Source organism: Tetrao urogallus, assembly GCF_951394365.1.
Source record: "Tetrao urogallus genome assembly, chromosome: 16".
In the NCBI taxonomy this organism is placed as follows: domain Eukaryota; kingdom Metazoa; phylum Chordata; class Aves; order Galliformes; family Phasianidae; genus Tetrao; species Tetrao urogallus.
The window spans coordinates 10,596,823-10,620,870 of NC_136829.1; the positions used below are offsets into that span (position 1 = coordinate 10,596,823).

A 24,048-nucleotide genomic window follows, 5' to 3' on the forward strand; every position below is an offset into this window, starting at 1 on the left:
GATGGGTCTTCGTGCCTCCCGGTGCCTTCGGCGCCCCCCCGGTCCCACTGAGTTGGGGAGGTGCTCGGGGGGTCCCGCAGCCCTTTCGTGTCGCGATGCCGTCGAGCAGCTCCCGGTTCGCCCACGCGAGGGAGCCCGTGCCCGTGGCTCCGGGAGCAGGGAGCGCTCAGCCCCGGGTTTACAGCATACATCCGCAGCGCCGCGCTCGGGGGCTCTGCAGAACCAAGGGAGGGGATAAAGGACGAGGTGGGGTCTCCGTGGCCGGGCCCCGCAGCAATCTGCCTCTCCGAGCCCTGCGTTCCCCTTCTTACGGCTTCAAGAGCAACCCCCAGCCCAGCAGGGGTTACCAGGGTGCCTCCAGCTATGCTCCGTTGTCCTCGCATTGGGGGCACAGCACGAGGACGGACACAGGAGCCCGATCCCAGTGAGGAGAAGCAGAAGAGATGAGCATGGATTTGTGCCGGATGGGGAGCAGGCAGCACCGTGCCCCGGTTCTGTGTGTGCTCCAATCCTGCCCAGCACCCCCGGGCACAGCTGTAACCCCCACCCCAATGGGGACAGAACCCTCTGCCTCGGCTCCTGTTCTGCCCACCCTCCCTCCCCCTCCCCAGGGCAGCCCTGCATGAAGCCCAGCAGTGTGACACTCAAAAAAACACGGAACCAGCTCCAATCACAGAGTTTATTTGTGGGCTCACCTCCACCTGCAAACCAAAGCATTCAGCGTTCGCCCCGCAGGGCCAGGGAGCGGGGCTTGGAGAACACCCCACTCACACCCCACTCTCTCGAGTGCTCCATCAGCAGAGGAGCCCGGCCCCAGCCCTCTGCAGAGCGTGGCACCACACATAAATACAGACGTACAGATAACAAAAATAGCATTAGAGTATTCACAAATGAATAAAAACTACTCGGATATGTACAGCAGAGCGCGGGCGCTATGTACACAGCCCAGCCCACCGGGACAGCCGGGGGGCCCTGGTGGTCTCCCAGGGATGAGGAGTTGCTCCTGAGGAAGCAGTGTGGTCACCTCTATCACTTCACACATCCGTCACAGCCACACCACGGGACAGGGACCCCACACTGCCTGCGCTTTGGGGACCAGCAGCAGCAGCTGGGAGAATGTGGCCACCGGCCCTCAGCTTCTGCCACCCGCTCAGCCCTGCTCCCACCCCTGGGGTTGGCTTCTACATTACATTGGTCCCATAGGCTCTCGCCTACCCCAGCCGTTCCCCTGCTGTGGTCCCGGGGATGTACAAGAGCCTCATCCTGTGCTGTCTGCTGCCTCTGGGGTCCTGATCCCCTGGCTGTTTTACACCCATTCCGTGCTCCTGCGTTTGCTGGGATGCTGTGGTCCCACAGGTGAGCCCCTTGTGCCACCCCCCCCCCCCCCAACTCTGGCTGTGTGTCTGCAGGAAGGGGAAGTGCTCCTCAATTCCCCTGCCTCCATCCCGGCCCCAATGCAACAGCAAAGCGGGCTCCTGGCGTGGGGTGCGTGGGGAGGGACGGACATGGGGCAGAGAGGAGGGCATGCAGTGCCACACAGCAACTCTGAGCAAAGGGAGGGGGATGAGGAAGAGGGGGTTAAGAGGAGGAGGTACAGCCCTGTGCCTGGTGTAGGTGCAGGGGACAGAGGCTCTGGGGCTGCCAGGCAAGTCTGGGGCTACTCACCATCAGCCTTCTCCCAGTGCCCTCTGCCTCACTGCAGTGCCAGGCGAGCAGGGGACAATCGAGAGATTTGTCAGGGATGGCAAAGCTCAGCTCTGTCCCTGTGGTGGCCAGGCTGCTGCAGCAGGGCAGGGCTGGTAGCAGGAACCCTGCCGGAGGCTGGAGCCCAGATCCTTGCTCTGGCTGGGGAACTTTATATTAGTGACACATCTACACACACGCACGCACTCACACATGCAAAAATAAGTCTGTTTATTCTTTTCAAAGTGATCTAAAGGATCCTGCAGGGCTGGGACACCTTCTAGCCACTACTGGTGGGATCTGCCCAGCACTGGGAGCTGTTGGCTGAAGTGCTGCATCGCTCTCAGCGCCTTTAAAACACAACGGAACGGTAAATGAGAGGGGCTACAATAAAAGGAGCTGGCGGCGCAAGGGAAGGAGCTCCGTGGAGCGGGGTGAGGGCCCCGTGGTGGTGGTGGTGCTCGGGAGCTGGGTGGTGGATGTGGCGGTGAAGGCGCAGCCGTCCTGGTGCCAGGGGACACAACCACGGGGTCACTTGCGGCTCAGCAGGGATCCCAGCAGAAGCACTCCGGCCACGGTCGCCCCGGTCAGGAGCCATTTGTTGAAGGTCTCCTGGCCCTTCCTCAGCTCGGCAGCAGCGTTATTCCCATACAGGTCCACAAAGCGCTCCTGTGGGCAGAAGAGAGCGGTGAGCAGGGAGAAGGAATGGGGCTGCAGTGCCAGCAGCGAGCAGCAGGGAGGTTGGGGCCCCGGAGAACAGCCGGCCCTCAATCGCAGACCTCACAGGGCTCCCTCACCTCTGCTGCCCGCTCCTCAGCCACAGTGCAGGCTGTGATGATTTGGGGCTCTCCTACACAAAGCTGGAAAAGGCCGAGGCATCCCGGGAAACAGGGTCACAGAATGGTTGGTTGGAAGGAACCTTACAGCTCATCCAGTCCCCAACCCCTGCCACGGGTTGGTTGCCCCCCTCCACCCCCCAGCTCAGGCTGCCCAGGGCCCCATCCTCCAACAATGGGGCACCCCCAGCTTTCTGGGCAGCAGTGCCAGGGCCTCACCGCCCTACTGACAGAAAGGCTGCCAGGCTCCCACAGGCAGGAAAGCACTGGTGGGGACCAAGCGGATGACAGACGCCGTGTGCTTCCTTGCTCTGAATTATGCACACAGGACAGGGGGGGAAGCACAGGACTGGCCATGAGAGGAGTCGATGCCAGGAAAGATTTTCAAGGAGAATACCACAAGGCTCTAAAATTAGCATCAAAGCGTGATCGTTGCAGGAGACAAACGGAGCCAGTGTCAGGCTGCACTCTGCCAATGAAGTCTGAGAAGCAGCAGCATGGCCACAGCCCATGATTGCAATGCAAGCATCATTGTGTCCAGGGCCTCACGATCCCTCTGCTCCCCCGTCCTTTCTGGGTCACCTCGCAGCACTCTCTGCATTTTGCACTTGGGTTCTGCAAGTTGCTGCTGTAAAGCTGGACAAGAAGCCCTGCCTTCCCCCAGGCTGTGGGAGTGTGGCCAAGCACCAGCCCAGGAATGCAGCTGCTCCAGCCTGGCCCAGCCAAGCCGGCCTCTCCAGCCCTGCATCCCCAGCCACAGCCAGAACTGGGCAGATGTCACCGTGCAGCAAAGTGCTGCTGCCCTGCACCACCGACCCTGCAAAACCAAGAGGAAGCAGAATGCCAAGGACCTGGATATCACCCTGCAAGACCAAGGATATGTGCAGGGCCCTGTGGTCAGCAACAAGGCAGGCTGCAGGGAGCTTCACTGCACGGGTTTATCAGAGCTGAGCAGGAGCCCCAGGGCTACAGGCTGTGTACCTCTGGCCTTGGGACCTCCTGCAGCTCAGCCTCAGCCAGGGGCTGGCAGTGCTGTACCTTGAGCCATCTTCCCAGCGAGGTCTCTGCTCCCTGATAAGTGAATGCAGTTCCAGTAAGCAGCTGCTCTGGAAAAGCAGAGATAAGCCTGGCTGGCACTGTGCTGGTGTCACGCCTCGCCACAGTGTTCCAAGGCTGGGACAGCATTCCTGCCTGGTCTTTCACCTTGCCACACGTTTGCATTGCACAGCAAGCTGTTGCACATCAAGGTGCTGCACTACAATGCATGCAGCTTGTCTTGCTTCCCCTGTTTGGCCACACAGCTCTCCCATCCAGCAGCTGACAGCCACTGGTTCGTGTAGGTGCTGCCCAGAGCAGCTGCTCCCAGCTCTGCTCAGCAGTCTCAGTAGGAAGGCTGTGGAAACAGATAGAGATGGATGGGAGGAGAGCCTAAACCAACGGAGGGGATATTTTTAATTACAGCATAGGAAATCCTTCTGCTGATAGGTGGTGACAAGCAGAGGAGTGGTGACAGAATGTGGCAAGTAGAAGAACTGATGGGAACCAGTGGGCACAGGGAGCAGGACAGCAGACACAGCACTGTCCAGAGCAGCCCCAATGCACCCCTGTGCTGTGGCCTCCAGCTCCATCCCCTGGGTCACGTCCCAGCTGCACACAGAGCACTCGATGCTGCAGCTGCACTCGGGTCAAAAGAAAGATGCTGTGCACATCAAGATATCTTCTCTAGAAAAAAAAAGTCTCACTGCTCAGATATTCCTTAAGGCAGGTCCCACTGAGCCCAGCGCCAAGTGCTTCTGTCCCTGCTCCTCAGCGTCCTCCTGGGGCATGGAAAGAGATGTCCCCAGTGTACCCAGTGAGGCCACAGAGGTGCCAGGGGCCACGCAGATGGTAGCACCTCTGAGCCACAGCCTCCCACAAGGGTGAGAAAAAAGAGTCACAGGGAGAAGGCCCCAGGGCAGAGGGGGGACAGGACAGCATCCCATCCCTTGAGGCTCCCTTTTCTTTGGTATGTACCTCGCAGCTTGGGGAAAGGCAATTCCAAGAAGCATAGGCTTTGGAGAGCCTGTTTCTAAGAAAAGGAAGTGTTTGCTGAAGAAGAGATAAATGCATATGGTGAACTATCGGGTGCTACAGGAGAAGAGCGGGATAGGAGCTGAGTGTGGTGGGGGGGGGGACGGGACAGGACCCCCTTCCTTCCCCTGGGGTCACTGCAGCATGGATAAGGGGCCTGGGGATCCATCCTGCCACAGAGCACAGCTGTGATCCCAGATGTGTGCCCCGGGAACAGCAATCCTGGAGCAAGGGCTGTGGCAAAAACAGGTAGAAGCCTCATCTCTCCCAGCCTGGGGGGGTTGAAGGTTAGGGAAAAGCATCTTGCTGGGTTCCCACCCCGCCCCACACCTCCTCCACTCTGCGCCTGAAGTCCAGCACTCCGATGGAGCATCAATTCTGACCATTCTGGCCTCGTGTTTGGACTTTGAGGCTTGTCCAGACACGTCCAGATAATCCTGGCCTCCCCCAGTCACCTTTATCTGAGAGGAAATATTTGGAATTCCTGAGTTGCTCAGAAGGAGGACTATGGTAGCAACAGCACGTCGGTGTCACAATCTCCGGCCCCAGCACAGGCCGTTCCACTGCCCCAACCCCGTCACATCCCTGTGACACAGAGGGGATGCTCTGGCTCAGGCAGTGAGGAAACAGCAGAGGTTTTACCTCGCTGAGGCAATCCCCAGTTTTGAAGCTCTCAGGAAGGACAGCCCTTTTTTCTTGCTGCAGCTTCCTGCTGCATGCACCCCGTGCCGCCCCATGCAGAGCCTCTCCTGGGCCAGCAGCCAGAGGGCTCGGGACCTCATGAAGTGACTCAAACTGCCACCCACCCACCTCAAAATGCTGCCCCCAAGAAGGGTGCAGCAGCCCTTCAAACACAGACCAGCAGGCTGCAGCAAATGGAAAACATGAATGGGTTCAACTCCAAGTGCTCTCTGTCTTGGGTCTGACAGCACGTTAAGGAGATTCGAGCTTGAGCTGAGACAGCACTCAGGACAGGCCTGAAAATGGGGAAGAGCCCGAGTTTCAGACTCCTGCTGCTCCACACGCCAGGCCAGCTGCCTTCATTCAGCAGCACAGGATGAACAGCGGGGACAACAGTCACTGGATCCCATTCATGGCGAGCGAAACAGACCAGGTTCCTCTTTCAAGATAAGCTGCAACACTTTGGGAAAGAGGATTCAGTAACACTGAGCTGTGAAGGGAGGTGAAGGCAGCAGATGCCAGCAATTAATCCCCATCTGCTCCCCTGCAAGGAGGGGAAGGGGCAGCTGCACCTCGGGTACCCCAGGCTTCCTTTTGTGGCAGGCACTGAGGTGCTGAGAAGCAGCCAGGCCCAGGATCCTGCTCGTAGTGAGCCAGGGCCACGTGGTGCAGCTTTGACACGGGGACCCTGGCAGCAGGCAGAAGGCTTCCCCGTGCCCTGAACACCGACGGGGTCCCACTGCCACCAGGGCTGTGCTTTGTGTGCACGGAGCAGAGCAGAGCCTGGCTGCTAGCACCAGCTGCACGTCACAGCCCCCACCTGCGCTCCATCCCACAAGCACGCACCTATTGAGGCAGCCCCATACAAAAGGCTTTCCCAGCCCAGAACCAACCTTATTGTGCTTGATGAAAAATGAGCTGGCTCTCTCTGAAACCTCCTGTGGGATGAGCCCACACCGCTCCCAGACAGATTGAAAGCGGTGCAGCGAGGTTAAGTGCTCTGCTTGGGGTTGTGCATGAGCCAGCAGCGTGACCCACAGCATCTGACTCCCGATCCACACATCCTCATCACGAGGCAATGTTTCACTTGAAAACAAGGCGCTCTGTTTCTGTTGTACCTTAGCTGTAAGTACAGCTGTGTCACTGCTAAGAGGTTACAGCCAGGAGCGGAGTCATCTGGGCAAACAGACATTTGTTAATGAGATGCTGGGAACAGTTTTGTGCTCAGAAAGGAGACAGGCGTGCAGAAAGAAAGGCAGCAGCTCAGTGCAGAGCAGAACAAAGCCTCGCGTCGGCAGCAACCTGTTCCCAGAGCCCCTGTGGGCTGCCAGCTCACCGCATGGGACTGGCATGTGCAAACCTGTAGGTGAAGCACGGGGGGGGGGGGGGAGAAGGCTGCTGAGGTCGTTCAGAAAAATGGAAAACATGAGTATTCCCAAAGGCTGCCAGTGGGATCCTGTAAACACAGCTCAGCGGGTCCCCGTACGGCGGGTGCAGCAGGTCCCTGAATGTGCCAGAGCCATCTGGAGGTCCCCAATGCCCCACTATCCAAGAAGGTTCGACCCCAGGCTCACAGCAAGCAGGGATGCCCCCGTCCCGCCCCATCTTCAGCTCAGGCCGCAAAGGAGGGCAGCGGTGTCACCCCATGGAGCACAGCCTGCGCCCCCGACCGGTGCGCATCGTGCCAAGGAGATCTGCCATCCAGGCGCCGCTCTGAGCTTCTCCAGCCCCTCAGCTTCGGGCTGGGGATGGGACGCGGGTTGGGGAAGGGCCGTGGGGACGGACACAGCGCAGCTGCACGCCCCAGGGACGAGGCTGTGTTATGCAAATGCCGACCTCCAGGGAAGCAGCTGCCGATTTCCATGACAATGGCCGGGAATGCCGCCCGCCCGCTCGGGGCGCAGAGCTGCGGGGCTGTGCGTGCGGATGGACCCGCAGCTCCGCAGGGCGACGAGCTGAGCCCCGCACCGAGCCTTGCCCCGCCGAACCTGCAGGGCTTCAGTGCACGCCGGGGTTGGAGCCAGCTCTTCCCTAAGCAGAAACAAACCCTCAGCAGCACATTCCAGCCCTAATCCTCGCCGCGGCAGCCTCCTGTCAAACTGGTTTCATCACCAGCTCCAGGGAACCTGCAATAACCCCACACCATTCAGCACAATTTTAGCGTTTTCCAAATACATGAAAGGGGCTCGGAAGACAGCTGTAACCCCTTTCCCTGCCCCAGAGACTGCTGCACGCAGCAAGAGATGCAGGGGAGGGAATTGTGCTCTCCCGTTTCAGAAATCTGCTGAAACATTAATGTGTATTAAAGCAGGAGACGGTGCGAGTGACTAATCTACTTGCATCCATCTTTCATCAGAGCTTCTCCCAGAACTCACCGGGCTGAGGGCTCCCAGGGGTGCGGGAGCCCAGGCCAGCAGCAGGCTCAGGGCACGGGGAGCCACGAGCCCACGGCACAAAGGCACAGCTAAGAGCACGTGGGCTGAGCCGGATCCACTCAAGAGATTAGCACCTGCTGGGAATGGGATTGTTTTCCGAAGAGCGTTAGGCCGAATAGTCGGTCTCTCTCTGATGCTTCTCCCCAGCAGACAGATGGTGTCTGAACCCCGGCAGGCACAGCAGCCTGCCCGCCTTTTGTGCGAGGGGCACGCTCCGGGGGCAGGGGATGCTCCTGCTTTAATTCCACAGCGATTCCTTGGGTCGAGCCTGGCACACAGGGAGAGCACCTCCGTGCTGCAGCAGCGCCCAGGGAACAAAGCTCTGTTTTCACCTTATCGCTGCTTCTCCCCAACGGCACCCCGTGCCAACGATGCTCTGTGCTCACGTGTGCCCAGGTGCAGAGCCACGCTCCCCTCACCCTGGGCTGTGGTGTGATCCTCGCAGCTCTCCCCAGCAACTGACCTCGCCACAAGCCCTACCCCCAGCCAGAGGCCCTGCTGAGTGGTGCTGCCTGCACTCCTCACAGTGCCTGCTCCCCGGCTGCCCTACCTGGAGTCACCCATCCCCAGCATCCCAGCAGCACACCCTGCTTCCCTCCGCATCCCGAGCGCCTCACAAGGCTGCAGCGCTCTTTACATGGCACTTGAATGAAAAAGGGGAAAGGGTGGAGGGGCAGGAAGAGGAGGAAGATGTGCTCATTCTGTTTTCGCTTCCTGTTAGTCCACATGAAATCTCAAATAATTCTGCCTGTGGAGCCACTTATAGCAAAATCCTCACCGACTCGAGGGGAAGAAGCAGAGGACAGAGCTGATACAGCAAACGTATGAGAACAGTGCAGCAGGAGAAGAGGACTTTATGTTCTGCTCTGGGCTCCTCCATATGTGCTGTTGCATGAAATAATCACTGGCTGGTGCACTGGAAGCTTCTAAATGAGGTCAGTTGCTCTAATAAAAGACATTAGCTCTCTGACAAGTGTAATACGCTCCTGAGCCACAGTGTTCCAGGATGGAAGCACTTACAGCACCACTGCGGTCATCCATTCACAGGTAGCAACCCCTCATTTTCTCAGCACATAAGCCTTATGTCACCCACAACTGCCTGGGGCCGCACACACACACCCTGCCTGCACGTCCCAGCCCAGGCCACGAGCTTCATGCACAGCAGTGCCACGTCCTGCCACCCACCATTCCTCTTGCACAACGCTCGTGAGGTCCCCGACCTTCTGCAGCCTAAGTCATAATAAAAGCACAGCAACGTGCAGATGGGACCAACAGCTGCCCTGCTCCGCTGGAGCACGGCATTAGCTGCTCACTGACACAGCCAGCTACACGATAGCCTCTTCTCTTGGCTTTCCAAAGAGCCCTTCATCCTGCAGCAGGGAGGAAAGCTCTGTTCTCCTTGGAGCAGCAACCACCGCACTGACAGCAGCTCCAGCAGCCACCTCTGCTCGGGCACGCAGTCCAGCTGCAGGACAGGACCGGGTACGGGCAGCATGCACTGTGTCACTGGGTGGCCCTGCAGGACCACTCAGCAGCTCTTGCCTCCCTTCTCGTGCAAGCTCCTGCTCTGAGCCCTGCATGCTGCCAAGCAGCTGCATTTTGGAGTGTTTGATGGTAGCTGTGAGAGCCCCAGGCTGGCAGCAGCTCCAGCAGCATGAAGCCAGCGGGGCAGCCCTACTCCCAGCCCAGCTCAGGCAGCCCTGTGCCCATAGGTGAGCCTGGCCTGTATGCCCTGGGCTCCTGACCCCAAGGGTGACGGCCCTGAGCCAATGCCAGCATCCAGCTGCTAATTGGATCTACTTAAATCAAGAGCTATGTCTGCAGACACAGCTGAAATGCAAGCTTGAGCAGGAAGGAGGATAATGCAATAAATTCAAGCAGCTCTCCCCAGGGGAATCACAGACCCCTGAACGTTCCCCTTGCTTGAACACATCTCACTGCCCTTCCTCGTACACGACGTGTTAACGGCTATCAAGACAGAGCCAGAGCAACCACTGCTGCCGAGCCGGTAGCAGATCCCACACCGTGCTCCCCCAGCTTCCATTGGCAGAGGGGGCAGAGCAGGACAGCGCAGCGCTCCCGCAGTCCCGCAGGAACCGCTCTGGTTAATGCTCTGAATCGCGGCCGCTCCTCCCTCCCTCGCTACCCCGGAGGCACACAGCCGTGCTGAGTGCACTGGGTTTCCCATTAAAGAGATCCTGAGAGACAGCACTGGGCTGGTACACGTGCGCACGTGTCCGAGGGAAGGCAGGGGCGGAGGAGGGATGCTGGCTGCACGGAGCTGCAGCAGGCGTTCCCTCCTGGAGGCAGTCCTTCCCAGCGCTGCTCAGCCCTTGGATTTTTTTATTTTATTTTATTTTTAATTTTCTCTAACTAAATTAAACGTGAAGATAAAATAAGCAAAATACCTAAAAATAAAGAAAAAAAAAAAAAAACCCAAACAACAAAAACAACCCAAAACAACCCTAAAAGGAACGTTTTGACAGCACAAGTAGGTCACAGCTCCCTGGCGTGCAAGCTGCGGCTCAGCCCCCCCCCCCCCCGGGTTCACAACTGACATCTCTCTTCAAACACTGCCTCCCGAAACCCACACCTGCTCCCCGGTAACCCCAGCTGGGGCCATCTGCTAACGGCTTGGCCCCCGCCAGCCCCCACGACCTCCCTGTGCTGCAGTGCATGCTGTGTCCCACCTGGAGGCTGCCGACAACCCCCAAGCCCCAGCCGAGCCCCCACGCACAGCCACCAGCCAAGGCCATGCAGGGGAAGCTCTCAGGGTTCTCTAATGAAACCCCGGGTGTCCCCAGGACATCCTGACACACAGCTTCAGAGATCTCGCAGCAGCGATCACTTCTCTGCACGCCCTCCCAGGTGGAGACAGGGAGGAGGGGACCGGCTTTCCCTGTCCAAGGGCAGAGCAGCCAGCCAAGGAGTGCCCTGGCACAGAGGAACACTGCTTCCCTTTCATGCCTCTTATCACCCTTCATCTTTACTCAGTCAGAACAATAGTGGTTGAGGGCAACATCCCTCTCAGAAGGGCAGGAACGTGGCTGCTTTCCTGCCACTCCGAGCCAGCAGCCACCCTGAATTGAGTGTACTTTCACCCTGAATCATCCAGGAAGAAAGGCAGCACCTCCAAGACAGCCCCTTCTGGGATCACCAGAGGGGAAGGGCAGCCTCTCCCACCCCTTTTCGCATTGCCATGTCAGAAACCACCATCAATCCCCTTGGCTCTCAGTTCAGCGGCTCAGCTGCACTTGTACAACTGATACCCAGCCCTCCCCTTCCCTCTGGGAATGCTCTGGCTTCACTCTTAGCGGGGAAATAGCTGCTGGATGAATACTCTTTGTGCTGTCAGGAAGGGGCTACGCTTGTAGCCTGCAGCAGGTAGGTAGAAATGAAAGAAGCTTGAGCAGAGGCCTTGGAGCATGGCACCATGCTAATGCCTGGTGTGGGCTGTATGAGTATCAGTGCTGCAGGAGGTGGACAACACACACAGGAACACCCAGCTGCTCCCAGCTGAGCACTCCGGACACATTCAGAATGCTGCAGAGCACGCTGCTCCTTCCCAGCCCTCCTGGCTGGGATGTGGTGCCCCACAGCAGCTACCATGGGCTGTGCTGAGGGAAGGACCCGGCTCCCTTCTACACAAGGGCGGGATGATCAAGATGACCAGCATTATCCAGAACAGCTGTGAACACAGAGCAGTAAGGAATAGTTTGTTAATAATTTCACAGGTGCTTTTTAAAAGCCACGGCTCTTTGGATTAAAGCATCTCAGAGAGCTTTACGAGTGTGAGTTCCCACAGGCTCCCCTGGGAGGGGAGGAAATGCTATCCCCTTGTGCTGCAGCGCTCGGGGTTAAGCGGCTGCCCTGAGTCACAGCCAGCGCCAGCCCCAGAGATGGCAGCTCTGCCTTGCAGGCGCCTGCTGTAATCACAGATCTAAGGAACGTAATCAAACTGCACCACACGCCCAGGGGCAGAAGGAAAACAGGCCGGGGCCCCAGAGAAGGAGAGCAAAAGGGGTGAAAAGCAGAGCTCTGGAAGCACGTTTTTGCATCTTTCACGGTCTAGCGGCAGGAATGCTGCTGTGGCCGGGCAGGAAGCGGCAGTGGAAGTCATTCCAATGGCATTTCCTGGAGAGCACTGCAGAAAAGACTCCCGGTTCCCAGCCAGCTGGAGGAGCTGCCAGTGCTGCAGAGCCCAGAGCTCCAGCTCTTGCCACTTGGAGTGCTCTGCCATCCTGCCTCAGCAGCACCTGGTACTGGTGAGGGATAGCAGGGACTCGGCTGGGGACAGCGCTTCTTCACCCCCAGCAGGTGACATGGGATCATCATCTCAGCTGCAAGGGGTCCAGAGCATAGAACAATCACTGAAGGCAAAGCAGAGAGTATCCTTGCTTATTGCCTGGTCACATCCCACAGCAAACTCTGCCAACACATAAAGCTGAGCTGAGAGATCAAACAAGATCAACAGTGCCTGGGTGTCCCAAAACCTCGTGCACTACCAGAGTCATTCATTCATCAAAACAGCAGAGCTTTGGAAAGCAGTGCTCTCCCAGAGGTGGCTGCATTCCCCACAGGGCACAGTGTGCAGCTGGGCCACTCTATACATGCATTGCACACCTCATGCTGCTCCCCTGCATATCTCAGGGTACAGCAGCAGCAGAAAGGGGCAGCCAGCATCACTGGGTGCAGGGGGAAAACGTGTGCAGTTTATCCAGACAAGCAGCACAAGGCCAAAAAGCATTTCTGAAGAGTTGAATGGGAGTCTAGCTCTTAACCTGAAATCATTGAGAAGGTTGGAGCAAGAGCACAGGATGAAATCCCAGCTGCAATCTGTCATATGATGCACTCTGAGTCATTTCCTACCATTCAAGAAAATAAACCTGAGAAAATAGAAAATGAGTTCGCTACACTGACATCTTCTAAGGGTTTTCCCCAAAGAGAACCACAAGCTTCCAGTCCATTGCAGAGCAGTACAACGTGTCTGCCTCAGCACATGGAGCCCTGATGGCCACAGAGCACTGATAGCATGGGACTCACAGGGAATAGTCCACTCCAGACCAGCCTGGACTGTCAGGATTCAGAAGTTACAGACTGATAACAGAGACCCTGCACACTTTCAGCCCTGGCCTCCACCACATATCCTGTTCTTGCCTCTGTGTGCACAGAGCTACCCCCAAGCCCTCCATGGCACTGGCTGCAGGCCCTAGTCTGCACATTTAACTTCAAAGGAAACACAGTCACCCAACACTGTCACTGCTCAGCTCCCTCCCTCTTAACACATCAGGCATGGCCAATGCACCTTTGCATGTCAGGCACTTTTGCATTCACCTTGCGTTTCCTCCTCTCATGTCTGACCTCTCACCAGACTTCTCCACACCCCATTGATGCTGCAGATCACCACTGGCCTCACTGTTTAAAGTTCACAGCCAGGGGGATTCAGTCCTGCTCAAAGCATCTACTTCCAGAACACACGCTGGTTGGTTTTGATGAGTCACAGAGGCAGCAGCTCTCTTCAGCCCAGGGCTGGCTATCAAAATCCCCTGAAGTTCTGCTTGTGTGTTTGTCTTCCTAGTAGCAGATTGTGGAGTGATGGAGAAGCCAAGGCAGGGCCAGTAAATATGACAAAATATACCCACGTTGATATCACACACCAAGATTTATCGTTACTTCCCCTTCAAAAAATGGTTTATCTGGAAAGCTGTAATAGTCCAGCACTTGGCAGCCTGAGCACTCCTCTCTGAAGGCAACCCTCACACCCACCATCATCCTCTGCTCTCCTTTGTTCGGCTGATCCCCCACCTTGGGACTCACCCACTGCACCTCCTGGGAAGGCTGGGAGCAGTCCTGCACCAAACAGGGCAGCAGGAGAGGGGCTGCTCTGCCCCAGGCAGTTTGCTCCCTGTAGCAGGAGTCACATTAGGGCCTAGGGAGCATCCCATGGATGCACCATATCACAGGCACTCAGCAGCCTACACAGCATCTGATGAAGAAAGGCTGAGGAAGCTGGGGGTGCTCAGCCTGGAGAAGGCTCTGGGGAGATCTCAATGTGGCTTTTCAGTACTTGAGGGGAGCTTATAAGCCTGCTTTTTGGAGGCTGCTGGGTTGGATTCCCTTGCTACGGCCCCCATGCAGCACCCAGCTCTGTTTCACACACAGCAGCAAGGTCGGGAACCCCAGTCAAGGTTGGGAGGAGAGAGAGCAAGGCTGCTCCCCTGGGAGAGGAGCAGGCTAACAGAGATCTTCAAAGGCAGAGTGGGTGGGTGGGTCAGATAGGGCAGTCCTGGCCCTTCTGCAATCTATTTGAACAAATATTTGCTACAAACAATGAATTTAGAGACAGACACACAAAAAAATTGAAGAGTCTTAACTGTGATAGTTGATTGGGGGTGGGGAAGAGAGGGAGGAGGTATTTCATTCCCTACAAGCAGAGACCAGTGATTTTCCACCAGTGATTTAATCTAAATCCCCCAGAGAGTTCATTTACAAAAAATCAGATTGCATTATCGCCTAGGTCTCCAGGATACAACCCAATCCGTCACTAACAGCAACAGCCACACTAGCTTGGAAACCTCAATTTGATCACTCAATTCCAAGACTAATCTGTGGCTTTAAAAGCCAAAGGCAGAGGGAGGGGGGGGGGGAAGGAACTCAGCATTTGGCCAGCGTTATCTGCGCGATGAGAGAGCTAATGGGCTAGACAAAGCCAGCCAAAATAGCCAGCAGATCCCAGGTTATTAATCGAAACCAAGCTTCAGAGCAGCCCCACCCAGGCAGTGCCCCAGGGCGGCCACATTCCAGGGATTCCTGCACGCTGGGTGCACCGCTCCCTCCCTGGGTGCACCTACTCCCCATGGTCCTGGTGCTGCTGAGGGGCCCCTGTGTGTCCCAGCTGCCAGGAGGGCGTAGAGCTGGCCTTGAGGATCCTGCCCTGCGGCCGGCTGCTGGGAGCTGGGGATGAATAAGGCTAAAAGGCCGCAGCACGCATGCAAAGGAGGCAATACCCCACTGTTTAGATGCTAACGATTGATAGCACGAACTCTTTCCAGTGGGCACCAGTAAAGGTTACATCAGCAGGGAATCACTAAGATGCAGAAGTAGAAGCAAGGAGAAAACTCAAACATCTGCAGGCTATATACCTCCTGCTGGCAATCCCATGCTGTCCCGCACAGACAGACCAAGCATTTCAAGAATGCTTCCTGAAGAAATGCTTATTCATGTTAATACCTAACCACTGAAAGCACTCAGTGTGCTGCTCAGGGCGGCTGGGAATACAGCTCCAAGCCAAGCAAGGAGCAGCTATAGACACAGCAGCTCCCTGGCACAGAGCTGCTCCGTACCGTGCTGTGAGGGGCTGCTCCCAGCTGCCCACCCACAGAGAGCTGCTGCAGGATTCACTCCACTGCGATGGCAGCGGCAGACATCGTCCCATCTCCAGAATGAAGAAGTAGCTGTTACCCCACCAGATCACAGGGCCGGGCTGGAACACTGCTGAGCACATAGAGGAGGAAGCTCCACTCCCTGCTGTTAAATGACACGAGGAACATGCCCAAGAGCAAGGGCTCCCATTTGAAGAACAAGCTTGGATGACATTACATTTCCACAGGCTCTTGGAAAATGGGTCTCTTATGTAACAGCCAGGGAGAAGGAGGAGAAAAAGGGATGCAGGAGGACAAATCAGAACGTTAACTCTTTGTTTCCACCATCAGTGGACTGACCCTCTTGCAGCAGAGCATTAAGAATGCAGAGGGAAGGGCCACGTACCAATTTACTGCCCTCCCTGCAAGGTCTAGACCGAGCACAGGCACAATCACTGCAGGCAGCTTGATCTGGCCAGCACCGCTGCTGGCCTTGAGCTAGGATGCAGGGAGTCACCCCTATGGGAGAGCAGTTCTTACCCAGCCGCCATTCTCCTGGATCCAGGGATCTAGATGGTCGGTCAAGTACGTGGTCATCCAAGACACAATGCGTCCCACCAGTACCCGCATCTCCTTGTCCACGCTCTCCACGCACAAAGCCCCTCCGAAGGAGAAGAAAGCCACGATGCGCCCCCAGTTCACACCATCATGGAAGAGTTCATTCACTACCTGCTCAAAGCTCTGGTACGCCGTGCCAGGGGTGATGTGGAGCTGGGAGGTGAGGTCGCTGAAAGCCCTCCGGTACCTCAGCTCAAACTCATCCCCTGCATCTCTCAGCGCCTGCCTCACGTCAGATGCTCGAACAATTTCATGAACTTCCAGGCTGCTCCTGTGCACGGTGGCTCCATTCACTACGTGGCCGGCAGGCGGGTGCCAGGATGGGCTCCCATTGAGGACGCTGTCCATCTCTGCCTCTGCTGCAGTGTCAGTCCTGTTCTCATCCTCTTCCTCCAGCTCGCTCCAGCAGTGCCCCTTCTGCGAGAGCTTGTAGGAAACAAAGTCAATCACTAACTCCCGGTTACTGCTGGACATTTTCACACCTGAGACACCCTCAATGAGTCCATGGTCCAGTGCACGAGCAGATGAGCACACTCAGCAGCTCCTGGCTCCGCGCTCCCTCGCGACCGGTGAACACATCCGACCTTCGCACAGACAGACAGAGAGGAAAAGAGAGGCAAGGAAACGGTTAATACGACAGCTTACTGCGCCGTGCACATCAATAGCTTAACGTTACACTGAGCTCATCATCCAGCTTCGCTGGGAACCGACGCCACACACAGAACAGTGACCCACTCCCCCCCCCCATGGGGTCAATCCCAGCCCTCCCGCAGCCCCGGGGCTCACCGGGCGCAGGCAGAGCCGGGGCTCACCGGGCGGAGGCTGAGAGCTGCGGGTGCTGCGGGCGGCCCGGCCCCGCTCCGCTCCGTCAGTCCCGGAGAGCCGCGGAGGCGGAGGCAGCACCGCCCCCACCCGGCCCCTCCCGTTAAAGGGCCCGGCCGCGCCCCCCGCCGGCGTTGCCCAACGGGACCGCCGGTGTCCGAGCCGGGGCTGCAGCGCACCGCTTCCCGTTCCCGTTCCCGTTGCCATCCCCGGGGGCTCGCCCCGGCCCCGTGCCCCTCGAAACGGCCCCCAGCGAGGGGAAATGGGAGGGAGAAAGGCTCCAAGTGTCCTTTAAAAGCAGCAGGTAAGAGGTGCGGGGGTCTCCTTTGGAGGTTTGTCCACGTGGCTGCAGTGGGAGAAAGGATGCACGGGGCTCAGCACTGAGGTACCAGGGTAGAAAGTACCGTGAGAAGCATACATAGGAATAAGGTAGGAACAGAAACAACCCCAGGAAGAGTCTTCTAAAGACTTCCAGCAACTACACACAGGTGAAACCACCGCTGCTGTGAAAATAAAGGGCGTTTGTAACGTTATTTAAACCGTCTGAGGTCTCTACGCTCAGTTGCTCTGTTTCCTCTGCACAGACTCTGCTGCCCCTCCTCCTCACAAGGCATCTCTGTCCCTACATGCACCCCAGCACCCTCCATGCAATGCATTCCTTGCCAGCCCGCATTCCCCCCTCAGCCCACCCTGGGGTCTGCGAGGAAAGCTTGGAGGGGCTGCTCCTCCCTAAGACCCATAGCAGTGGGCAGGCAGGGCTGCAGAAAGCACAGTCACTGTTCTGTTCCCGCCCACCCGTGAAAAGCTGCGGAGAGAAAGCTCTGGGCTGGGAAATCTCAGCTCGTTCCGGCTTCTGGCGGAGAGAGTTGGATTAAAGTAATTTGACGCTGAGAGAAGGCAACTTCCCGGCCCTCCCACGGTGCTCCCACCCCACTCCACCCCTCCTGCCCTCCCTCCCTGCCTGCTGCTCAGTGCCAAGGCTCCGTGCTCCCACGGTACCCCCAGCCCTGCCAGCCCCAGCAGTTTGGGAGGTCCCACGGTTGCAGAGAGCTTCTAGCAGAACCGAGATTTAAGCTTTCTTCTCCAAAAGGCAGATAATGAAGCGTATGATTTATGAAGAAAGCAAGGGCCGCTCCTCTGCTCGCAGTGACGGTGTGTTAAGTGCTCAATAATTTATGTGCTGTACAATGGTGTTTCTCTGTAACCTTCTTTTCGTGCCAAAGCCTGTCAGTGAGTCAGAGCAGTGCAGGACTGGGTCACAGGTAAGGGCAAGGGCTGCAGGGCAGTGCACAAAGCACCGCTGTGCTGGTTTGTGGGCTCTGAGCCGTGACATCCCCAGGGACAGCAGTGCTACAGGCCCGCAGCTCGGCCCCGACAGACGGGAACAAAAGGTGCCGCAGCCCAGACGGGGCCGGGCTGAGAGCCGCGGGGTTCGTCGGAATGGAGACCCTGGGGTACCGCAGCCCCGCGGTCATAGGGCTCCCACCCGTCCTAAGGGGAGGCCTCGGCGCACAGCCTGTCCACAGCCGGGCTTTCTCAGGGAAGCGGCTCCGGTACCCACGAGGCAAGGCGTCGACCCCAGGAGGGCTGCGGGAGGGGCGGCCCGACCCCCAACGCCGCCTCGGCCCCTCGCGGCCGCCGTACAGACGCACAGAGGGGCGGGGCCGCCCGCACGGGGCCCGGGCACGAGGGCCGCCACAGGGCACGCGCCCACGCGGCCCGCCCCTCGCCGTCAGCCAATCACTCGCTGCGAGAGCTCTGCGAGGGCGGGGCCGGCGAGCGGCCTCCCTCATTGGCGGAACCGCGCGTCGCTCACGGCCTGCCCCGCTCCGCCCCTCACCTCAGCGGTCGGTGGAGGGTCCGGGCCCTTACAGACCCCGCTCCGCGGGCCCAACCGGCAACGACGCACGGGGTGGCCGGGAGCCCCGCCGGGTCTCGGCCCGCTCAGCAGTCCCTGGTCTCCTGCCGCATCACCACCGAGCGGCCACCGCGCTCCTCGGCCGAGCCGGGGGGGGCGGGAGAACGGGAGGGGGCAGCGCGCATGCGTGCAACGCCGCGAGGCTGAGTGAGGAGCGGTGCGCATGCGCGAAAACCTCGGGGCGAGAGAGCGTTGGGCAACCGTGCCAGTGCGCAAGCGCAACGGCTGCGAGGACGGTTGGACTCGGGCGTCCCCTGGTGGCAGCCGCTTCTCTTCTGCTCGCAGTTCTCGCCTTTCACGCATCTCTTGTCCTGTGCCCCGCACTGCGGTTCGGTGCTGTGCTTGCAGAGGTGAGGTGAACCCGGGGCAAGGCCTGAAGCCGATGTGGCACAGGGCTGACGTGGCTGCCTGAACCCACGGCCATGGAGAGCTGTGTGGGGTGTGAGGGGTTGGTGCGGGGCCGTGACTTCTTCGGACGTGGGGAGTTGAATGTGGGATCCTTCCTGGATCCTGCAATCAGGTGACCTGTCATCTGTTGAGAGATACAGCATAGCAAGGAGAGCAGGAAGGCGACAGTCCTGCTGTTGCACTGTGTACCGTTTCTACCCCTGCAGAGCCTCTGCAGTAGGAGTGAGACAGACATCTTTGCTCATGGGAGCTATTAGCCAGGCGTATCAGTGACCCGTAACACAGCAATGGCACAGGAACTGAGTGCTCATGGCTCTGTTCTGCAATGCCCATGAGACCGTGGTTCTGTTGGCAGCTGTATGGAGAACAAAACACCCCCGCTGTCATCTTGCCGAGCCAGTCACTGGTGACTCACGACCAAAAGATCTTTAAGCCGCTACAGAAATAGCTAGGGATGTTATCTCCTGCCCGCAGCGTCTTGGTGGAACGAGCCAAGGCGGCTGCTGCTGCTGATGTCAAGCGGGCCTGGAGGCTCTGGAGCCTTGTTCCTTTAATTCTAAGAGCCTGAAAGAAAGCACCGCCGTGCAGCCGCGGATGCTGACCGTGCCCAAACCCGACAGAGGGCGGATGCTGGAGCCGGACGCGGACCAGCCGGACGGCGCTCTGCCCTGCCCGGGAGACTCGCCTCTAAGCAGCTGATAGGTAGCCTCAGAGCTCCGCCTCCCCTGATTGGCCAGACCCCTCCCTCCCTGTGCATTATGGGAGTTGCTGTTTGTTCTTGATGGTAGGGGTCGGGGCTCGGTGCTTTGGATCCTACATTTCCCATCAGCCTCTGCTGGCAGCCCCGGGAGGGGGAGGAGGGAAGGTGGAGAGGGTCGGGCTTGCTCATCCGGGTCCTTTAGCGTCTGGGCAGCCCGCCCAATCAGCACGCAGCTAGGGCGTGCTCTAGGCGCTGATTGGTCCATTCGGACAACACGAGCCCAGTTTGAAATCCGCTAACGGCGGCAGGCAGAGGCCCCGCGCTCGGCGGCTGCGGCGCTGAGGTGAGTGGGAGCGGAGGGGAACCGGGGGTGAAGCGGCCTCTCCTCGCGTCCTGAGTGCGTCTCGGTAACGGCGTCCCGGGTTGCTGTTCTCCTCTGGACCCCTTTGGCCACATTTTGGGAGTAGGCCGCGGCCCGGCGCTGTGAACGGCTCTGGGAGGAGAAACGTGTGCCTGAAATGGGGGAAAAGGGCTTTGCTGCTTTGTAACGGGATCTCAGTCCTCAGAACAGTAAGGAGCAGGAAAGGGGGATGTGCCTCGGTAACGGAGTGCTACCGCGTCGGCTCTTCTGTTTTTTATTTGGACATCGGTTTATCCAATACCTAGCAGAGGTTACCCGCCTAAAAATAACGCTCGGTTCCTTCGGTGGCTGTTCTTAGAAAGTGCCATCTCCGTGCCTCTCAGAGCTCCTGGGGTCTCATTTACGGAGTGTGAGGTGGCCGGGCTCTATTTTGGGCTGCTGGAAAGGGAACAGCCCAGGCGAGCTGTAGGGCAGAGGCTGCTGGATCCTCGCTCCCCTCGGGCTGCTGTGTGCGGCTCCTCCTGCCTGCAGCCCGGCTCTCTGCCTCAATCCAAGCGTTACACGATGGGATAATAATACTGCTCTTTGGGAGGGCAATGAATTCAACGTCGGTTCTGTGCTGCAGAAAAGCGTGTTTTTCCGCCCTCCCCCCCCCCCCCCCCCAGCTTTGAATGATGAAACTAAAGAAGAAAGAGAAGCTGCAAATCCAGAATTTGAGAATTCTCACCCCTACTCAGGAGAAAGCGAGGGTGTTGCTGGCTGCTGTCATCCCCCTGAGGAAGTTTGCATGGCAGCTGTGTGGGGGGATAGCCTCCCCCAAGCCTTTGGTGGCAGGATTGTATCTCTGGAGAAGGCAGTTTCCACGCCTTTATAACAGCTCAGTTTATATATTATCCAGTGAAAAGCACCTGGGAGCTTTGGGTTATCATGGGGAGCTTTGTGCTCTAGGAGAATGAAAAAGCCGCCAGGTTGAATTAAAGGAGTTGCCCTGTTAGTGCAGCGTTCTGTGATTAAATGGCAGTCAGCATTGAGTTCGACAGCAAAAGGCACTGGAATCGCTGCAGCAAATGGCTGTGTGTTGTCCTCAGCCCTAAGGGGGCTGCTTCTGCTTACTCCTGTTTGAATAAGTTGGATCTGTTTGGTTCCCAGTGGAATTCAGGATGTCCTTTTCGCATGTCTGGTACGTTTGGGTTCTTTTTGCCTTTCCAAACTGTAGGGGAACTGTTGGATCGTGGCCCGAAGCTCTGATTGATCACCTGAGGTGAGCACCGAGTCAGCTGTGGGGGCACAGCTGAAAGCAATTCACCTGTATGATTGGAAGGGGTGGAGCCTGGCTCCAACTTTCCTAGACTTCCCATTTAAGTGCTGAGTGCCACAGAGGAAGGATCTCTTTCTGGAGATTGCTCCTCATGGAGTTTACTGTGAGCCTATGACACTGGGGAGCATTTCCATTTATCTCTGCTTATCTTTTCCAACGTGATAATCTTACTATCCTAACTTCTCTGTACGCTTATTGATCATCCTTTACCATGCCTGTGTGCTTGCTGATGTTACACAAACCTAGTGGATCTTAGAGGAAGTAACGTCTGCAGCTTATGAAGCTACAATGGTGAACTGTCATATGATGGTGTTCCAAATGGACCAGAGGAGCAGGAAAGAACAGATTTTCCCTGCACCCTCCTTCTCCCAACACTGAACCCCTCCAAAGGGGGGCCTCTTGTGGTCAGATCACACTTGTGTAGCTGAAGCATCCCCTTAGCACATGCTTGGTGCTGTATTGCAGCTGGATCAGCGCTGTGCAGGTGTCACCCGAGTTGCTCCTCTCTGGCCTCATCCAGCCAAAACGTTTCTGGCAAGAAATTCACAACTGCAATGAGATAAAGACACTGAGCACATCTGTGATGCAATCACGTCAGCGTTTTAAAGCTAATTTGGATTAGAGCGAGGTGTGAAGTTAGTCTAAAATACCCATTGCGCTTGCTGTTGGATCAGTCTTATTCTGGGATAGGAATGCTTGTTCCAATTTAGCTTAATCCTTTATCAAAGCCAACTAATCCCAACCAGGCTGAGGCACTCTTCTGGAACGTGCCGAAGTGTAGTTACTCAAAAGCAACCTGATGTGTAGAGAAGCCCATGGCCTGTTCACCTTTGCAGATACGGCTTTGCTGCTCTGTACAGAAGCTGGATGGGGTCACGTCTGTGTGTAGCTTATTTACGTCACTCAGGCCAGTTTGCAACTAGGAAGAGAATTACAATTTTAGTCTTGCAGTCACTTTTACCAAATGAATTCGGGCTGTTCTTGAAAGTGAGGGCACTGGATCTTTGCTCTGTGCTGCTGTTCTGGAGTCAGGGTGGTGTGAACCAGGCACAAACCCTGCTGTGAGCTGCCCTGCAGGATGGGGCTGTGGGTCCCTGCAGGGCTCTGTGACCCTGTGCTGGCAATTCCTTAGCCTAAGACTTGGGGGCTGCGTAGGGAGTTATGAGCAGGGTGCTGGGAGCTCACCTGACTGAAGCACAGGCTCTCTGGGGGTCGTTCAGAACAGCTCTGTACCATGCAAAAGACTTGGAGTATGAAACCATGGTGTTGCTGCGCTCTTGTTTTTGTGGCTGATGTGTTCAGGCCGGGGTGGGGAGGGAAAGGGCTCAGTGTTGAGGCTCTCCTGCATTGCTTGAGCCGTGGAAGAACACGGGCTTTATGCAGCAAAAAAACTGGAAGCAATTTGGCTTGTGGGAGGTGTTGCAGCCCAGCAGCAGTGAGCAGTGGAAACAAGTAGCTGTGAAACACGATCCCTGCAGCTCAGCTCCCAGCGCTGACCGGAGGGTGAGGGGAGAATGCAGATGACGCATTTGATTTTTAAAAAAGTGGGTAGTGTTGACAGAAACCCTATCTTGATTAAGGGTGGTAGGAAAGCATTCGATTCCAGCCGTGTCTTGAGCTCGATTACGGTTGGTTTTGGCTCAGATCCTTCCGTTTGCCTTCTTTGGATCTTACCTTGACACCTTCAGTCGTGGGGGTGATGCCTCTGTGATGGCATTCTTCCCCTTACAATAGCTGTTCTCAGTGCAGCTCCTTTGGAAGGTGTAAGCCTGTGGGTTAGAGGCAGCAGTCATACCTCCTAGGTGCTGCTTTATTTACTCTTAAGCTCCTGTTTCTGCAGCTTGTTGCCTAGGGGGAGCTGTGTGGGCTCTGCCTGGACCAATGGCTGACGCCTCAGAATTTGTGGGATGTGAATACTTTGGTTTGGAGTTGGTTGGACTCCAAAAAGCAAGGTTCAGGGGATTTCCTTTGGGAGTGTTTTATGACCTATCCTCCAGGGCTTTGCCTTGTGGCTGAATGAGGCATTATAAAATCATTCCTTTTTAAAAAAAAAAGGCCTTTGCAAAAAGGTTTTGTGGTTCCAATTTGCGGATTTATTACTTAGTTGCTGCCTTTACTCCTGTTCCCTTGTATTTAATAACACTTGTTGACATAAGGACTCCTTCTGCTGTCATTGCTCTCCTAATTAACTGCAGGGACTGATCTTGACACTCTCCTACTGCTTGGTTTGTTTACAGCCTGGCCAGCCTCTCAGCAGAGTTCCATGGGACTTGCCAGCAACCCAGTTCTGACTTCTTCCTGCTTGTTGCTCTATGACAATGCTTTGCAGAACTCTTTTCTGTTTTGGAAATCAGTGTTCTCCACGCTGGAGCTTCTCTGTGTTATTGGCTCTTGTTTGTAGTGTTGCAGAGGGAGAAAGGCGGAGCTGTGCTGTGCTCTGGAATCCACCTGGTTGTCAGCCTTTTGCTCTGTGCATCAAATCTGGTAACAAATCTGGTCCCCTTTGCTGTGTGTGGAGAGGGAGGAAAGAGCAGATGGGTCACTGTGTGAAAAAGCTTTGTGCTTCACTTCCTTGTGGAAATACATCTCTAGCCCTGCCAGGTACACAGAGAACTTCTGCAGTTTAGCCTCGATGTTTTCAAACCTGTGCTGCTTGTGAGCCCTCCTGCCCTAAGGCCGTGAATTGCAAGATGGGAAAACATACCAAAAGATACCTTTGTCTCTAGTAAGAGTGCAGGAGTGGACACCTGTGCTGGGATCTGGTGTAACAAGTGACAATTGTTGTTGTCTGCAGGGTTGAGCAGTGCGGGTGGAGGCCTCCCAGGGGCGGTGTGAAG

General features: G+C 56.9%; 1 protein-coding gene across 2 annotated transcripts; it reads right to left on the reverse strand.

Annotated features, from left to right (window-relative positions):
• Positions 1-2,214: 2,214 nt before the first annotated feature.
• On the reverse strand, positions 2,215-16,158 carry BCL2L1 (BCL2 like 1; the record flags this gene model as incomplete). Of its 2 annotated transcripts, none has more annotated exons than XM_079543199.1 (2): positions 2,215-2,352; positions 15,796-16,158. In XM_079543199.1, the coding sequence occupies 2 exons, from the start codon at positions 16,156-16,158 to the stop codon at positions 2,215-2,217; spliced, it is 501 nt and encodes a 166-aa protein (XP_079399325.1). The 2 variants fall into 2 exon arrangements, with proteins under 2 accessions (XP_079399325.1, XP_079399324.1); XM_079543198.1 differs by having other exon boundaries at positions 15,607-16,158.
• Between the last annotated feature and the right edge of the window lie 7,890 nt (positions 16,159-24,048).